This window comes from Pseudopodoces humilis, chromosome 16 (genome assembly GCF_049639895.1).
Source record: "Pseudopodoces humilis isolate 2021_Gansu_Grassland_sample_001 chromosome 16, ASM4963989v1, whole genome shotgun sequence".
NCBI lineage: Eukaryota > Metazoa > Chordata > Aves > Passeriformes > Paridae > Pseudopodoces > Pseudopodoces humilis.
Genome location: NC_142215.1, coordinates 18,527,765 through 18,543,735, shown reverse-complemented (window position 1 = coordinate 18,543,735; position 15,971 = coordinate 18,527,765). Strand labels below are relative to the sequence as shown.

General features: G+C 62.9%; 2 protein-coding genes across 2 annotated transcripts; one reads left to right on the top strand and one right to left on the bottom strand.

Moving 5' to 3' along the window:
* The first annotated feature begins 1,041 nt into the window (after window positions 1-1,041).
* Window positions 1,042-5,301, top strand: CCDC33 (coiled-coil domain containing 33). Its single transcript, XM_088063274.1, has 9 exons — window positions 1,042-1,212; window positions 1,295-1,328; window positions 3,325-3,514; window positions 3,904-3,992; window positions 4,067-4,304; window positions 4,597-4,691; window positions 4,793-4,876; window positions 4,991-5,080; window positions 5,239-5,301. Exons 1-9 carry the CDS (start codon window positions 1,049-1,051, stop codon window positions 5,299-5,301), a joined length of 1,047 nt encoding a protein of 348 aa, XP_087919400.1. The 5' UTR covers window positions 1,042-1,048.
* A 161-nt stretch (window positions 5,302-5,462) lies between these two features.
* On the bottom strand, window positions 5,463-10,695 carry CYP11A1 (cytochrome P450 family 11 subfamily A member 1). Its single transcript, XM_005521726.2, has 9 exons — window positions 10,415-10,695; window positions 9,493-9,648; window positions 8,889-9,088; window positions 7,637-7,840; window positions 7,388-7,548; window positions 7,037-7,203; window positions 6,846-6,924; window positions 5,992-6,183; window positions 5,463-5,751 (listed from the first exon to the last, which is right to left on the bottom strand). The coding sequence occupies exons 1-9, from the start codon at window positions 10,693-10,695 to the stop codon at window positions 5,629-5,631; spliced, it is 1,563 nt and encodes a 520-aa protein (XP_005521783.2). The 3' UTR covers window positions 5,463-5,628.
* Between the last annotated feature and the right edge of the window lie 5,276 nt (window positions 10,696-15,971).

Genomic DNA, 15,971 nt, shown 5'->3' with positions numbered 1-15,971 from the left:
AGAGGCAGAGGGAGCTCCAGAGGCTCGGGAAAAGATCAGGGGAAAAAAAAAAAAGGAATAAATATGAAAAAAAATGGAATTTCAAAGCTCCGCACGCGGATTCCAGGCCTTTCATCCCAGCCTCCCGCGGGAAGCGGCGCTCGGAGAGCTCCGGCTGGATTTCAGGGAAGAGATGGAGCAGAAAATGCCTCGACATTCCCAAAAATCCAAGGGAAAATCAACGCCCAAAGCGGGCTGGGATGGGGAGGGATCGGGGTGCCGCTGGAATTTATCCCTCTGGGATTTGGGGATCCCCTGGATGCCTCCGGAATCTTTCCATGTGGGTTTTGGGATCCCCTGGTTGGGCCTGGAATTTTTCCATGTGGGTTTTGGGATCACTTGGGTGCCCCTGGGATTCCCAGGAATCCATGTGGATTTTGGGATCACCCCTGGGAATTCCTCTGAGTGGATTTTGGGATTCTCTGGAATTCATCCATGTGGATTTTGCGATCCCCTGGAATTCCCCCGTGTGGATTTTTGGGATCCCCTGTGTTTTTTGCGAATCACAGGGGATTTGGGGAATTACCAGCGAGGAGCAGAGCGGGATTTTGGGATGGGAGCCGCTCCCAGGAGGAGTTGCCAAGGGGAGGTTCTGTTGTGGCAACAACTCCTGGGAGCCGCGAGAGCCTCCCAGATCCCTTTTCCAGCAAAATAAAAAAACCGGGAAGAGCGGCTTTTCCTCTCTCTCCAGCCCCCAGGCACGGCCGTGAGTCCCCGGGATTCCCGGGATCCCAGGGAATTCTTTGGGAAGGGTTTGTCTGGGAGAACGGGAGCCTGGCAGCTCCCGGAGGCAGGGCTGGGATCGGGAATGGGACAGAGCAGAATCGGGAATGGGAGTGGGAGTGGGGAATTGGGAATGAGGAATGGGGAATTGGGAATGAGGAATGGGGAATGGGAATGGGAGTGGGAATGGGAATGAGAATGGGAGTGGGAGTGGGAATGGCAGTGGGAGTGGGAATGGCAGTGGGAGTGGGAATGGGAGTGGGAGTGGGACAGAGAGGGGTCGGGAATGAAACAGAGTGGGAATGGGAATGGGACAGCCAGGATCGGGAATGGGATCCCCTCATCCCCATCCCTCTCGCTGCCCCGGTGCCGGCTGGGCCAGGCTGGGATGTCACCACCAGCTCCGGATGCCGTGGACGTCGTCCTGCCGGGCCAGGAGCTGCTCCAGAGGTGCGGGAACGGCTGCGTGGGAAAGCCGGATTCCTCCTTGGAATGGTTCCCTGCTCCAGCCTTCCCGTTTTTCTCCTGGCAGCTCCCGGGAGAGCGCCAGAGACCCCCCGGAGCCGGTGAGTGACGCGGGGACTCCGGGGACAGTTGGGCTTGGCTGGAGCTCGGCTCGGGAATGAAGCCATCCCTGGATTTCTCCGTTCCCAGGAGATGGGCAGGAGCGATCAGAGCCTCTGGCTGCTCCTGCCCTCCCTGTCCCAGTCCCCAGGGTCCCCTGGGGCTGTCACCCCACGCCTCAGGAATTCCCCACCCCGGCATCTCCAGCCACACACGGGCCAAACAATTCCAGGAGATTCCTTTGGGAATGCTCATCCCTCTGTTGTGGTTCACCCCATTCCTCTTTGGAAGAGCTGGAAAGCCCCGGAAGCTCTGAGTGTGGGGGAGACTCCCGGGTCCGACCTCACATCCCTGGGAGATTCCCACAAGGGGGAGGTTGGGAAAAAGGGGGAAAGAGGGAGATGGGGAAGTGGAAGGTGAGGAGAAGGTTTGGAAGGATGGAAGGAAGGGTGGATGGATGGAATCCATGGATGGATGGATGGATGGATGATGGATGGATGATGGATGGATGGATGATGGATGGATGGATGGATGGATGGATGGATGGATGATGGATGGATGGATGATGGATGGATGGATGGATGAATGATGGATGATGGATGATGGATGGATGGATGGATGATGGATGGATGATGGATGGATGGATGATGGATGGATGATGGATGGATGGATGGATGGATGATGGATGGATGGATGATGGATGGATGATGGATGGATGATGGATGGATGATGGATGGATGGATGATGGATGGATGGATGGATGGATGGATGGATGGATGATGGATGGATGATGGATGGATGATGGATGGATGGATGGATGGATGGATGGATGGATGGATGGATGGATGGATGGAGGATGGATGGATGATGGATGGATGGATGGATGGATGATGGATGATGGATGGATGGATGATGGATGGGTGGATGATGGATGATGGATGGATGGATGATGGATGGATGATGGATGGATGGATGATGGATGGATGGATGGATGGATGATGGATGGATGATGGATGGATGATGGATGGATGGATGGATGGATGGATGGATGGATGATGGATGGATGATGGATGATGGATGGATGGATGATGGATGGATGGATGGATGGATGATGGATGGATGATGGATGGATGGATGGATGATGGATGGATGGATGGATGGATGGATGGATGGATGATGGATGGATGGATGGATGGATGATGGATGGATGGATGGATGGATGATGGATGGATGGATGGATGGATGGATGATGGATGGATGATGGATGATGGATGGATGGATGATGGATGGGTGGATGATGGATGATGGATGGATGGATGATGGATGGATGATGGATGGATGGATGATGGATGGATGGATGGATGGATGATGGATGGATGATGGATGGATGATGGATGGATGGATGGATGGATGGATGGATGGATGGATGGAGGATGGATGGATGATGGATGGATGATGGATGATGGATGATGGATGATGGATGGATGGATGATGGATGATGGATGGATGGATGATGGATGGATGGATGATGGATGGATGGATGATGGATGGATGATGGATGATGGATGGATGATGGATGGATGGATGATGGATGGATGATGGATGATGGATGATGGATGGATGGATGGATGGATGGATGGATGATGGATGATGGATGATGGATGGATGATGGATGGATGGATGATGGATGGATGATGGATGGATGGATGGATGATGGATGGATGATGGATGGATGATGGATGGATGGATGGAATCCATGGATGGATGGATGGATGGAGAAGAACATGGAGAAGAGGATGGATGATGACAAGAACCAGGGACAATCTGGACACCTCTCAGTTCCTCCATGGTGTGTCTGACCCTCATCCCGAGCCAGTCCCTGGGAGCCATGGGTGACATCCCCGGGCTGCCCGGTGGTGCCAGGCTGTGCTCTGGAACATCCGGCAGTGCCACCACTCCGGAATGTCCGGTGGTGCCAGGCTCCTCTCCGGGCTCCAGGGGCTCAGCCGTTACCACGTGGCGCTGCAGAGGATGGCAGGGGACATGCTGTCCCTGCGCCGCCGCGTCGCCAGCCTGGAGGCCGAGAACAGACACCTGCGGCACAGCCTGGCGCGGCTCCGGGAGCCGGTGGAGCTCCACCACAGCCAGCCGGACAAACTGAGCCGGGAGGAGCTGCTGGAGCGACTCGGTGAGTACTGGGCATGGGCAGGGCACTGCCACCCTGCAGGGGTGACGGGGACATGTTCTTGCAGCCACCCTGGGGACACCCTGGTCGCTGCCACCCTGCCTGGGTGACAGGGACATGTCCTTGGGCACTGCCACCCTGCCTGGGTGACAGGGACATGTTCTTGGGCACTGCCACCCTGCCTGGGTGACAGGGACATGTTCTTGCAGCCACCCTGGTGATGAGCAGCGACACTGCCACCCTGCCTGGGTGACCAGGATGTGGTGTGTCACCCTGGGGACGAGCAGGGCACTGCCACCCTGTCTGGGTGACGGGGACATGCTCTTGCAGCCACCCTGGGGACACCCTGGTCACTGCCACCCTGCCTGGGTGACAGGGACATGTCCTTGCAGGCACGCTGGGGCGCGAGCTGGCGGTGGGTGCTGCGGAGATGCGGGGGCTGCGGGACCGAGTCCAGCGGCTGCAGAACGAGCTGATCCGGGTACGGCTGCGGGCACCCCGGGCCCCACCAGAATTCCCACGGGATTTTCCCAATCCCACCCACACCCCCCGCAGAAAAACGACCGCGAGAAGGAGCTGGTGCTGCTCCAGCGGTGGCACCGCCAGCAGCAGGTGACACTGAGGAGGTGCCAGGACAGGGTGGCCAAGGCCAGGACGCTGGAGCAGGCGCTGCGGCAGCAGGAGAAGGCGAGCGCGGGCTTGGGGTGGCGAGGGGGGTTTGGGAGCACCGGGAGTTCCACGGGGTCCCTGGAGTGGCGCTGGGGACACGGCGACAGCGGTGTCCCCTACTCAGGTGATCGAGGCCATGGAGCGGCTGCTGCGGGAGAAGCCGGGCAGGAGCACGAAGACACCCGCGGGTGGACAGGGGACAGGGACACACAGGGATGTCCCCAACCCTCCCTGCCATGGTCCGGGATGGGCAGGAGACACCCGCGGGTGGGTGTGGAAGGGACAGGGACACTCAGGGATGTCCCCACCCCTCGCTGCTGTGATCCCTGGCCCCTCATTCCCGACCCCCCGGGCCCTGTCCCTGCACGGGGAGGGACACGGGACACGTCCTGCTGTCCCCCCACGCCACCCCACAGGTGACAGCCTCGGCGGGGACGCGCTGGCGCTGCTGCCCGAGAACCGGCGGCTGCGAGGGGAGCTGGCCAGAGCCCCCCGGGCCCCGGCGCTGCCGGTGAGCCCGGGGAGGGGACACGGGGCTGGCGCGGGGGACAGAGCCCGAAAACAGCAGCGGGGAGGGGCGAGATCCTAATCCCGCTGCTGCCGTGCCCGCAGGGGGGCCTGGGGGGCTCGGAGAAGCTGCGGCTGCTGGCCCGGCTGGAGGAGGCGCAAGCCCGGGGGCGAGTGTTGGAGAGGCAGGTGGGCACCACCCCCACTTGGGGGGCTCGGGGGGCCGAGCAGCTCTGGCCCCCATCTTTTGGGGCCACCCATCGTATTTTGGGGTCACCCAGCGTGTTTTGGGGTCTGTCGTAGCTGGAGAAGGCGGCCAGGAGATGGGGCCGGGAGAACCAGGAGCTGGGGACGCGTCTGCTGGAGCGGGAGCACGGCCTCCCCCCGGCCCGGGTGAGGACCCCCAGTGTCCCCCTGCCCACCCCAGAGCCCTCCCCCGGCCCGGGTGAGCGCTACGGGGACAGGGGGTGACCCCCAGTGTCCCCCTGCCCACCCCAGAGAGGGGGATGGATTTACTCCCCCCCTCAAAGTCCTTTCCCTGTGTCCCCCAGACGCTGCCGGCCGTTCCCGTGCCCCCCCGGAGGAGACCCCAGACCCTGCCCCCCCTGCCCTGACCCCGCAGAGATGGAGATGCCCGGGGCTGGCACAGAGGAGCTTTTCCATGGATCAGCGGCACAGGAGATGGGAGGCGAAGCAGAACATTCCAGGGGGTCAGGGGAGCTCGGGGAGACCCCCGGGGAGGCGGAGGGACCCCTCCCACCCACCCATCCCGCTCTCCGTGGGGTGGCCCCGCTTTATCTCCCCCGTGGCGTAAGCGCAGCCTTGAGCCAAGGCAGGGACGCGGCAGCCAAGGCTGCGGCCCTGAAAGCGTCCCGGCTGTCCCCAGATGCCATCCCGGGGCCACCGAGAGCCGCCGGGAGGTGGGGGCGTCACCGGACTCCTCACGCCGGGCACTCCAGGGGCCGCAGGGTCAGCTGGATGGGTTTGTCCGGGATCAGGATGAGGTCGAACTTGGTGCCGATTTCCACGGCCCTCATGGTTTCAATCTTGAAGTTCTCCAGGATCTGGGATGGAGGAGGACGGGGCTCCGTGGGGTTTGGAGCCACACCAGGGGGGTCGGAATGGGGGTGAGCCTCAAGGCCCTTCTGAGCCAGAGCACCCCGGGATTTCACAGGGACGGAGCACAGGAGGCATGGTGGGGACACAAGGTGGGGACACAGTGGGGACACTCTGGGGACACACGATGGGGACACACGATGGGGACACACGGTGGGGACACGATGGGGACATGGCGGGTCGCTCACGTGCATGAGGAAGAGCTGCATCTCCAGCTCGGCGATGCGGCGGCCCAGGCACTGCCGCGGCCCGAAGCCGAAGCCGAGCCCCTGGAAGTGTTTGGGGCCGGCGGCGAGCCAGCGCTGCGGCCAGAACTGCTCCGGCTTGGGGAACACGGCGGGGTCGCGGCCCATGGCGTAGAGCCCCACCTGCACCAGCGTCTGTGGGGAGCAGCAGCCGCGTGGGCCTGGGGTCGGGCCACAGTGCTGCTCCCTGTGTCCCTGTGTCCTCCTGGACCTGTGTCCTCCTGGCCCTGTGTCCTTGTGTCCTCCTGGCCCTGTGTCCCCACATCCCTGTGTCCCCGTGTCCCTGTGTCCTCCTGTCCCTGTGTCCCTGTGTCCTCCTGTCCCTGTGTCCCCATGTCCCTGTGTCTCCATATCCCCGTGTCCTGTGTCCCCATGTCCCGTGTCCCATGTCCCCATGTCCTGTGTCCCTGCATCCCCATGTTGCTACATCCCCACATCCCAGTGTCCCATGTCCAGTGTCCCATGTCCAGTGTCCCATGTCCCCCCAGTGTCCCATGTCCCTGTGTCCCATGTCCCTGTGTCCTCGTGTCCCTGTGTCCCCACAGTGTCCTGTGTCCCCACATCCCCATGTCCCATGTCCCTGTGTCCCATGTCCTGTGTCCCCACAGTGTCCCCACAGTGTCCTGTGTCCCCCCGGTGTCTCTCCAGTGTCCCCGCGGTGTCCCCCCATGTCCCCCTGGTGTCCCCGCGGTGTCCCCGCGGTGTCCCCGCGGTGTCCCCCATGTCCCCCCGGTGTCCCCCCATGTCCCCCCGGTGTCCCCCCCATGTCCCCGCGGTGTCCCCGCGGTGTTGCTCACCCTGGCCGGGATGCGGTATTCCTGCAGGATGACCTCGTGCGTGGTGTACCTCTGCAGGGTCACGGCCACCGGGTGCAGCCTGCGTGACACACGTGCCACCCGCGGGCCTTGGGGACACTCTGGGGCACGTCCTGCCCACCTGAGCGCCTCCTCCTCCTCCTCCTCCTCCTCCTCCTCCTCCTCCTCCTCACCTGAGTGTCTCCTTGATGGCGGCCTTCAGCAGCCGCGTGGATTTCAGCATCTTCTCCCTGTCACCGCCCGTCTCTCTCTTGGCTGCCAGGACCTCGGCCCGCAGCTGCTCCTGCACGCCTGGGGCCCGCGCCAGCTCCAGCAGGGCCCACTGCAGCGTCATGGACGTCTGGGGGGACAGGGACAGGCCATGAGCTGCCAGGACCTGCTCCTGCCCAGCTCAGCCCAGCCAGGACCTGCTCAGAGATGCCAGGACCTGCTTCTTGGCCAGCTTGGTGTTGCCCCACCAACACCAACCAGGACCCTCTCCCTGCCCCACGCGCCCCAGCCAGGACCTGTCCCCGCGGCCGTACCGTGTCCACCCCTCCGGCCATCATCTCGGTGACGCTGGCACGGATGTCGTCCAGGGGCAGCCGGGCGCGCAGGATCAGGTTGCCCAGGATGCCCACGTGCTCCTGGGCGCTCCTGTGCCGCAGCCGCAGCTCCCGGTACACGTTCTGGATGCACTTGTCCGCTGAGGGGACACCGGGAGACACCCGGGGACGTCAGGAGGTGGCCGCGGAGGAGGAGGGCCCCTCCCCGGTGGCAGTGGTGGCACTGACCCTGGCAGAAGATGACATCCCAGGCCTGCACGTGCTGGCGCCAGGTGCGGGTGTTGAGGCGGCGCAGCAGCGCGGGCGGCAGGTGCAGCATGGGCGCCGTGGTGTGGAACATGCGCGACACGGCCTCGATGAAGCGCTGGGCCTCGGGCTCCACAAAGTCCTGCAGCAGCCCCAGGCGCTGCCCGTACAGCACGTGGCACACGGCTGGGGACGGGCACTGTCAGGGGACGTGGCATTGTCCTTGTCACCGTGGCCATGGGGACCGGCCCGGGTGCTCCCAGTGACAATCAGGGACCTGGCCCCATGGCCCCATGGCCACAGAGACCAGCCCCAGGTGTTCCCAGTGATCCTCAGGGACGTGGCATTGTCCTTGTCACCACGGCCATGGGGACCAGCCCAGGTGCTCACAGTGACAATCAGGGACCTGGCCCTGTCCTTGTCCCCATCCCCGTGGCCACAGGGACTACCCCGGGTGCTCACAGTGACCGTCAGGGACCTGTCCCTGTCCCCATGGCCACACAGATCACCCTGGGTGCTCACAGTGACCATCAGGGACCTGTCCTTGTCCTTCTCCCTGTCCCCACGGCCATGGAGACCAGCCCCAGGTGCTGTTAGTTACCATCAGGGACCTGGCCCTGTCATTGTCCCTGTCCCCAAGGACACGGGAACCACCTCAGGCGCTCCCAGTGACCATGACGGACACGTCCCTGTCCTTGTCCCCATCCCTGTGGCCATGGAGACCTGGCCCAGGTGGTCCCAGTGACCATCAGGGACCTGTCCCTGTCCCCAAGGCCATGGGGATCTGGCCCAGGAGCTCTCAGTGACCATCAGGGACATGTCCCTGTCCCCAAGGCCACCTCCAGCCTTGCCATGGCCATGGGGACCTGGCTGGGCTTCCTGTTTTCTCCTGCAGGGTCAGGATTGTCCCCAGCTGGTGGCCAGTAAACGACACAAGGGGCTTTTGTCAACGGTGTCCCCGTGCTCTGGGCTCGTCTGGGGAGGGGACATCCCAAATGGAGAGGGGACATCCCACCAGGGGAGGGGACATCCTGCCTGGGGAGGCGACATCCTTCTTCACTCTCCTTTGGGCTTTGAGGAGAAGCTGGTTGGCCAATCCCTGAGGATGGGGCTGGGGCTTTTGGGGTGTTTTTGGGGGGATTTTTGGAGTGTTTTTGGGGGGATTTTTGGGGTGTTTTGGGGTGTTTTTGGGGGGATTTTTGGAGTGTTTTGGGGTGTTTTTGGGGGCACTCACACTCGAGGGCGAAGCGGAAGAGCTCCTGGCTGAAGTCGGCCGTCCAGCACTGGCGGCCGCTCTGCCGCGCCTGGGCCCGCGCACGCCGCACGAAATCCTCGGCCACGGCGCTGAGCAGGGGCACGAAGCCGGGCACGGCCTCGGGGGCCAGCACCTCCTTGTTGAGCAGCAGCCGCTCCGAGCGCCAGGCCTCGCCTGTCCTGGGGGACACCCAGCGGCCCCATGGCACCCCCGGGGTCCCCGTCCCCTGCCAGCCCTGCCCCGCGCCCCCGGGACTGTCCTGACAGGAGCCTGGGCTGGGGTGACGCTGCCTTAGAGAGGGACAGGAGCCCGGATTTGGGGTGTCACTGACCCAAGGAGGGACAGGAGCCCGGGTTTGGGGTGCCACTCACTTGGGGAGGGACAGGAGCCCGGGTTTGGGGTGTCACTCACTTGGGGAGCTCAGATTTGGGGTGTCACGCTATGGGGAGCTCAGATTTGGGGTTTCACTCACTTGGGGAGCTCAGATCTGGGGTGTCACTCACTTGGGGAGGGACAGGAGCTCAGATTTGGGGTGTCACTCACTTGGGGAGGGACAGGAGCTCAGATTTGGGGTGTCACTCACTTGAGGAGCACGCCGTAGGGTTTGTTGCGGAAGTCACGGTAGGCCACCCACGGGGGGACGCTGAAGCGCTCGGGCAGGGTCCCCTCGGCCTGGAAGAGCGTGGCCGCGTCCCCGGGGCTGATGATGTTCACGCTCTCGTAGACTCCCAGCTTCTCCCTGGGGGGGACCCCCAAATCAGCCGCCCCACGGCCCGGGGGTGTCCCCGGGGAAGCGGCGGGATCGGGGCCCGGGCGGGCACGGGGAGGGCGCGGGGAGCAAATCCCGCTCCCCTCCTGCGGGGATCAGGGCGGGATCCTCGCCAGCCCCGCGTCCCAAAATCCTGCGGTCAGCAGGCTCTGCCCCACGGGGACTGTCCCCACTGGGACTGTGTCCTCCTGCCCCACGGGGACTGTCCCCACCGGGACTGTCCCCTCCTGCCCCACGGGGACTGTCCCCACTGGGACTGTGTCCTCCTGCCCCACGGCATCTGTCCCCTCCTGACCCACAGCCCCTGTCCCCTCCTGCCCCACGGGGACTGCCCCCTCCCGTGTCCCCTGCCGATGTCCCCAAGCCGGGCCAGACTTCTCCAGGAGCTCAGCCCCACCCCCTCCCCCTGCCCAGGGGTGGGGACACGGGAGGGACACAGGAGGGACACGGGAGGGACACAGGAGGGACACGGGAGGGGACAATGAGGGACACGGGAGGGGACAATGAGGGACACGGGAGGGACACAGGAGGGACACGGGAGGGACACAGGAGGGACACGGGAGGGGACAATGAGGGACACGGGAGGGGACAATGAGGGACACGGGAGGGACACAGGAGGGACACGGGAGGGGACGGGGCAAGGGACACAGGAGGGACACGGGGGACACAGAAGGGACACGGGAGGGGACAATGAGGGACACGGGAGGGGACACAGGGGGGGACAGGGCCACCTCACCTGTAGATGGGCCCGAACTGTCGGAACTTGCGGGCCATGATGAGGTGCAGGTTGGTGAGGCCGCCCTCCTGCCAGAAGCGGTACAGGTTGAGCCAGCCCGCTCGCCACTCGCCCGGTACCTGGCTGAAGGGCCGGGGGGCCGAGGGGACAGCCGAGGGGACAGCCGAGGGGACAGCCGAGGGGACGGCGGTGGCAGTCCCGCCGAGCCGGCGACAGCGCGCGGCTGCGGCGCGGGGACATCCCCGCAGGGCTCCGGGCTTGGCGGCGAGGAGGGCGAGCATGGGGAGGGTGGCCCGGAGGGACGGGGCGGCCTCGCTCTTATCCCGGGCCCGGAGAGATGCTCCCGCCCCCCGGGACCGCCGCGGGCCACCCCGGCCCCAGCCACAGGTGACACGGTGGCCTCGGGGGAAAGGCGGGATCTGCCCCAAAAATGATAACGAGGCTCGGCTCGGGTCAGCCCGGCCGGGCTCAGCCTTGGGGGCTCCCAGCCAAGGTCACCCCCGGCCGGGGACGGCCTTGGGGACTCGGTGCCGCTGCTGGGGGCGCCTCGCGTGGGCCCCCGCCCGGCGGGGGGGCAGGTCCGGCATTCCCGGGCTCCATCCCAAATCCCGAACACCCCCCGCCAGCAGGGAAAGGCTTTTGGGGTGTCCCGAGCCGGGGACGAAGCTGCGGCCCCCGAGGGTGGTGGCACACGAGGTCTCTTGTCCCCGGGGGCGACAGCGGGGGAGGGGGACACGGGGAGGGGCACACGGGGAGGGGCACACGGGTCTCTCTGGGGTGTCCCCGGCACGGGGATGAGCAGCGGGGATGAGCCGGGAATGCCGGGCGGGGCTGGCGGAGGATGCGACATTCGCGACGGGCACCGGGGGGCGCGCGGGGCCCGCCAGAGCCACCGCACGGGGACAGCAGCGGCTCGTCCCCTCCTCCCCGGAGCCTGGAGCCTGTCCCCTCCCGCCCCGCGGCCTCTGTCCCCTCGTCTCCCATGGTCCCTGCCCCCTGCCAGGGCCCAGGGGCTGTCCCTGCTGTCCCTGTCCCTGCTGTCCCTGTCCCCTTTTGTCCCTGTCCCCTTCTGTCCCTGTCCTTGCTGTCCCTGTCCCCTTCTGTCCCTGTCCCTGCTGTCCCTGTCCACTGCTGTCCCTGTCCCTGTCCCTGTCCCCGTCGCTGTCCCTGTCCCTGCTGTCCCAGACCTCGAGAACAGGGTGGTGGCACAGTGCCACCCCCTCCGTCCCCCCTGCGCTGTCACCGTCCTGGGTGGGACCCGTCACCTCCCCTCCAGCCACGGACACAGGGTCAGGTCCCAGGGGACACCGGGGACACCGGGGGACACCGAGGGACACCGAGGGGCACGCGGCTCCGTGCTGAGCCATTGTCCCCACTCCCGACGCCACAGCCCCAGCGCTGTGTCACCTCCGCACCTCTTCCCGAGGCGTGGGGACACCCCAGCCCCCCGTGTGTGTCCCCTGCTGTCCCCAGGGCTGTCACATGGCGTCCCCCGCCCACAGCGACGCCTTGTCCCCAGGCGCGGTGACAAACGGGGCCGAGCGGAGCAGAGCAGCGTCAACTCCTGTCACCCTTGTGGCCTTGTCCCCGGTGCCATCTCCTGTCCCTGGTGTCACCTCTTGTCCCCAGTGCCACCTCTTGTCCCCGGTGCCATCTCCTGTCCCCAGTGCCACCTCTTGTCCCCGGTGCCATCTCCTGTCCCCAGTGCCACCTCTTGTCACCCTCGTGGCCTCGTCCCCCGTGCCACCCGCCCGGTCCCTCCCAGCGCTTTTGCTCTCGGGGTTTTTTTGTCACCCCTGGAGCAAGCAGGTGACACCAGGGCCACCCCCTCCGGCAGGGGACCCCTCCACCCCGCTCCGGGTTTGGGGTTTGGGGCAGGGTTTGGGACAGGGAAGGGTTTGGGGTGAGCAGCTCGTCCTTTGTGGGGTCTCTGCCCCCCATGAGCCCGTGGTGTGGGGCCGGGGCTGTGGGGCCGGGGCTGGGGACAATGAGGGGACGTTGTCACCTCCCCGCGGTGCCCGAGCCCGCCCGGGAAAGGGGCCCGGAGCTGCTGCTTCACATCCTGACCCTGAAACTCCCTGCCCCATAGGGATTCTCCTGCCCCATAGGGACCCTCCTGCCCCATAGAGGGGGCTCCATAGACCCCCCCCTGACCTATAGACCCCACACATATCCCTATAGGAACCTCTGGAGGGAGTCCCCTGCCCCATAGAAAACCCTAGAAGGACCTCTCTGCCCCATAGGACCCACCCTGCCCCATAGTGACCCCCATGTCCTATAGACCCCACAAATCCCCCTGCTCTATAGGGACCCACAGAGGGACCCTCCTGACCCACAGAGACCCCTCCTCTGCCCCATAGGGACCCTCCTGCCCCATAGGGAACCTCCCCTGCCCCACAGAGACCTCTTCCATGCCGGGCTCTTCCCCCGCCCCCTCCATTCCCGGTGAGTTTTCCACAGGCTGGGAAATCCCAGCGGTGAAATCCAGGCCGGGAAGGTGACTCAAGGCGGGGCTGGAAACTCATTTTCCTCATAACTGTGTTGAAAACGAGAGCGAGCCTGGAGGGTTTTCCCGCGGGAGAGGAAGGGGTGACCCGGCACAGGTTCGTCACCCCCCGCTGGAATTTGGGGATGCTCCAGATGCTGAGGGAGGATCCAGGATAGACTCTGATGTGAAACTGGAACCTGGTTTTTATTCACCTCCTTGGTTAAACTGAATTTCCTTTCGCTCGTTTATTATTGTTATTATTATTATTATTATTATTATTGTTAATATTAATGTTAATATTAATGTTAATATTAATATTAACATTATTAACATTATTAACATTATTGACATTATTAACATTATTAACATTAACATTAACATTAACAGTAACATTAATATTAATATTAATATTAATACTAATATTGTTGTTGTTACTGTTACTGTTACTGTTATTACTGTTATTACTGCTACTACTGCTATTGTTATTGTTGTTATTATTATTATTATTACTATTACTATTACCATTATTACTATAACTACTATTAATATTATTACTATTATTACTATCATTATTGTTATTGTTGTTGTTATTATTATTACTATTACTATTATTACTATTATTACAATTACTATTATTGCTATTATTACTATCATTGTTGTTGTTGCTATTATTTTATTTCATTTTATTTATTTTATTTCATTTCATTTTATTATTTTATTATTTTATTTTATTATTTTATTTCATTTTTAATTTAATTTAATTTAATTTCATTTCATTTCTCAGACTTGAAAGCTGCCAGTCTTTTGCGGGTTTTTGGGGCTGTCCCGCGGGGATCTGGGGTTGGGAATCCACGGCTGGAAAGGGCAAATTGTGAGGAGAGGGAGGAGAATTCCTCGTGGGATTATCCCGAATTTAAATCTCCCAGGGTTCTCATCTCCCTTTTCCCAGCTGGATCCCTCCCTGTCCCAGCCCGGAGCAGCCGAGGGACAGAACCCGGGACAAATCCTGGGATCCTCGGGAAAACCGGGATCGGCAGCAGAGAATCCCTAAAAACAGAGCTCCCCCATCCCCCCTGGGAAAACCAGTCCGACACGGGGCGACAGCAGCTGGGAACGTGCCGGGAACGAGCCGGGAACGCGCCAGGAACGAGCCGGGAACGAGCCGGGAACGAGCCGGGAACGAGCCGGGAACGTGCCGGGAACGAGCCGGGAACGCGCCGGGAACGAGCCGGGACCGCGCCGGGAACGAGCCGGGAGCGACCCGGGAACGAGCCGGGAACGAGCCGGGAACGAGCCGGGAACGAGCCGGGAGCGAGCCGGGAACGAGCCGGGAACGAGCCGGGAACGCGCCAGGAACGAGCCGGGAACGAGCCGGGAACGCGCCAGGAACGAGCCGGGAACGAGCCGGGAACGAGCCGGGAACGAGCCGGGAACGTGCCGGGAACGAGCCGGGAACGCGCCGGGAACGAGCCGGGAGTGAGCCGGGAACGAGCCGGGAACGAGCCGGGAGCGAGCCGGGAACGAGCCGGGAACGAGCCGGGAACGAGCCGGGAACGAGCCGGGAGCGCGCCGGCAACGAGCCGGGAACGAGCTGGGAACGAGCCGGGAGCGAGCCGGGAACGAGCCGGGAGCGAGCGGGAGCGAGCCGGGAGCGAGCCGGGAACGAGCCGGGAACGAGCCGGGAGCGGGCCGGGAACGAGCCGGGAACGCACCGGGAACGAGCCGGGAACGCGCCGGGAGCGAGCCGAGAACGCGCCGGGGCTTCAGGAACCTCATCCCAGGCTCTTGGAATCCCTGGATGGAGCCACGGATGGATTCGATGGGAAGGCGAGGCCGGGATACGGCAGCTCCTGTCCATCCCTGCAATCCCGGCTCTGCTGAATCCAGGGGGATCCCGGTGCCAGCGGCCCCTCCCGGGATGGCTCCGCACCCCAATCCCAGCGGGAAAAGGTTCCCGGAGTGCTCCCACATCCCGTCCGTGGGGTACAGGATGGTCCCGCATGGCAAATCCTCCTCCCGGAGCAGCGCCCAGGCTGGAATACCCCCAAAAACGCCGCTGGGGGAGGAAAAAACTCCAAACTCCAAAAGCTCCTGGTGGTTTTTGTTTGAGGCTGCTCCGCCTGTGTCGGGAAAACCTGGAAAAGCTGGTGCTGGGAATACCCGAGATTCCCGGGAGAGCTCAGATCCCAAAATAACCCCTGGGACAAACGAGGTGCGGTGACATCGCGGCTCCCCCTTGGGCAACCCCGAAACTCCACACTCAATCCCAAGGCTCCCGGATTTTTGGATTTGAGGAGCGGGCGGGGGCTGGGAGAAGCGTCCCGGGATAAACCGGACCCGCGGGGCTCGGGCTCCGCTGCTTTTCTCGGGGAATTCAGGAAAAATCTGGGGTGGCGAGGGGGACGCCGTGTGTCCGTCACCTGTGCCGTGCTCCCAAACCTTTCCCCGGGCTTTCAGAGCGAGATTTTGGAGCTTTGGGATCCCGGTGGATCCACGGTGGAGCTGGGAATGGGAACAGCTCTGGGCGCTGGGCTGCTCTGAGTTCCTACCCCAAAATTCCCACTCCCGACTCCCGGCTCCTGACTCCTCCCTTCCCGCAGGCCGCCGGCGCCAGAGGGAATTCTGTGCCAAAATAAAAGGGATGGAGGCAGGGAAAGGTACCACCTTCGGCTGCCAAACCTCCCCACCGTGAGGATCAGCAACCCCAGCTCTGCGGCACCGGGCTCCCGAACATTTCCATCCCCAAATATTTCCAGGAGGGAAGAGGAGCACCGGGAATTGCGGTGAGTTTTGGGTGGGCTCTGCCTTTGGGATGTTGTTCTCTCCTGCCTTTTAAAATCCCGAATTCCCATTCCCTGCCCGGCCCTTTCTCCTCACAGCAGCGACCCTCAGCTCGCTTTTCCCCAAAATCTGGAGACGGTTCCCATCCCTCCTCTGGGTTTTCCAGCGGGAATTTGCCGCTGGAAGGCGCTGGCCTGGATCAGGAGCAGCAAAAGCAGGGCTGGAGAGAGCAGGAGGTGGGAAAAGGCGAGGGGAGACCCTGGCCCGACCATTCCCAGTGAGAACCAC

Bases quoted from the DNA above. Each gene is read 5' to 3' on its own strand.
- CCDC33 (XM_088063274.1), top strand. From the start codon at position 1,049: ATGAAACAGAGTGGGAATGGGAATGGGACAGCCAGGATCGGGAATGGG. The intron at 3,515-3,903 runs GTGAGTACTGGG...ATGTCCTTGCAG, and splicing joins GGAGCTGCTGGAGCGACTCG to GCACGCTGGGGCGCGAGCTG. The intron at 4,305-4,596 runs GTGATCGAGGCC...GCCACCCCACAG, and splicing joins CAGCGGTGTCCCCTACTCAG to GTGACAGCCTCGGCGGGGAC.
- CYP11A1 (XM_005521726.2), bottom strand. From the start codon at position 10,695: ATGCTCGCCCTCCTCGCCGCCAAGCCCGGAGCCCTGCGGGGATGTCCC. The intron at 9,649-10,414 runs GTGAGGTGGCCC...GGTCCCCCCCAG, and splicing joins CAGTTCGGGCCCATCTACAG to GGAGAAGCTGGGAGTCTACG. The intron at 7,841-8,888 runs GTGAGTGCCCCC...GCCCGTCCCCAG, and splicing joins CTTCCGCTTCGCCCTCGAGT to CCGTGTGCCACGTGCTGTAC.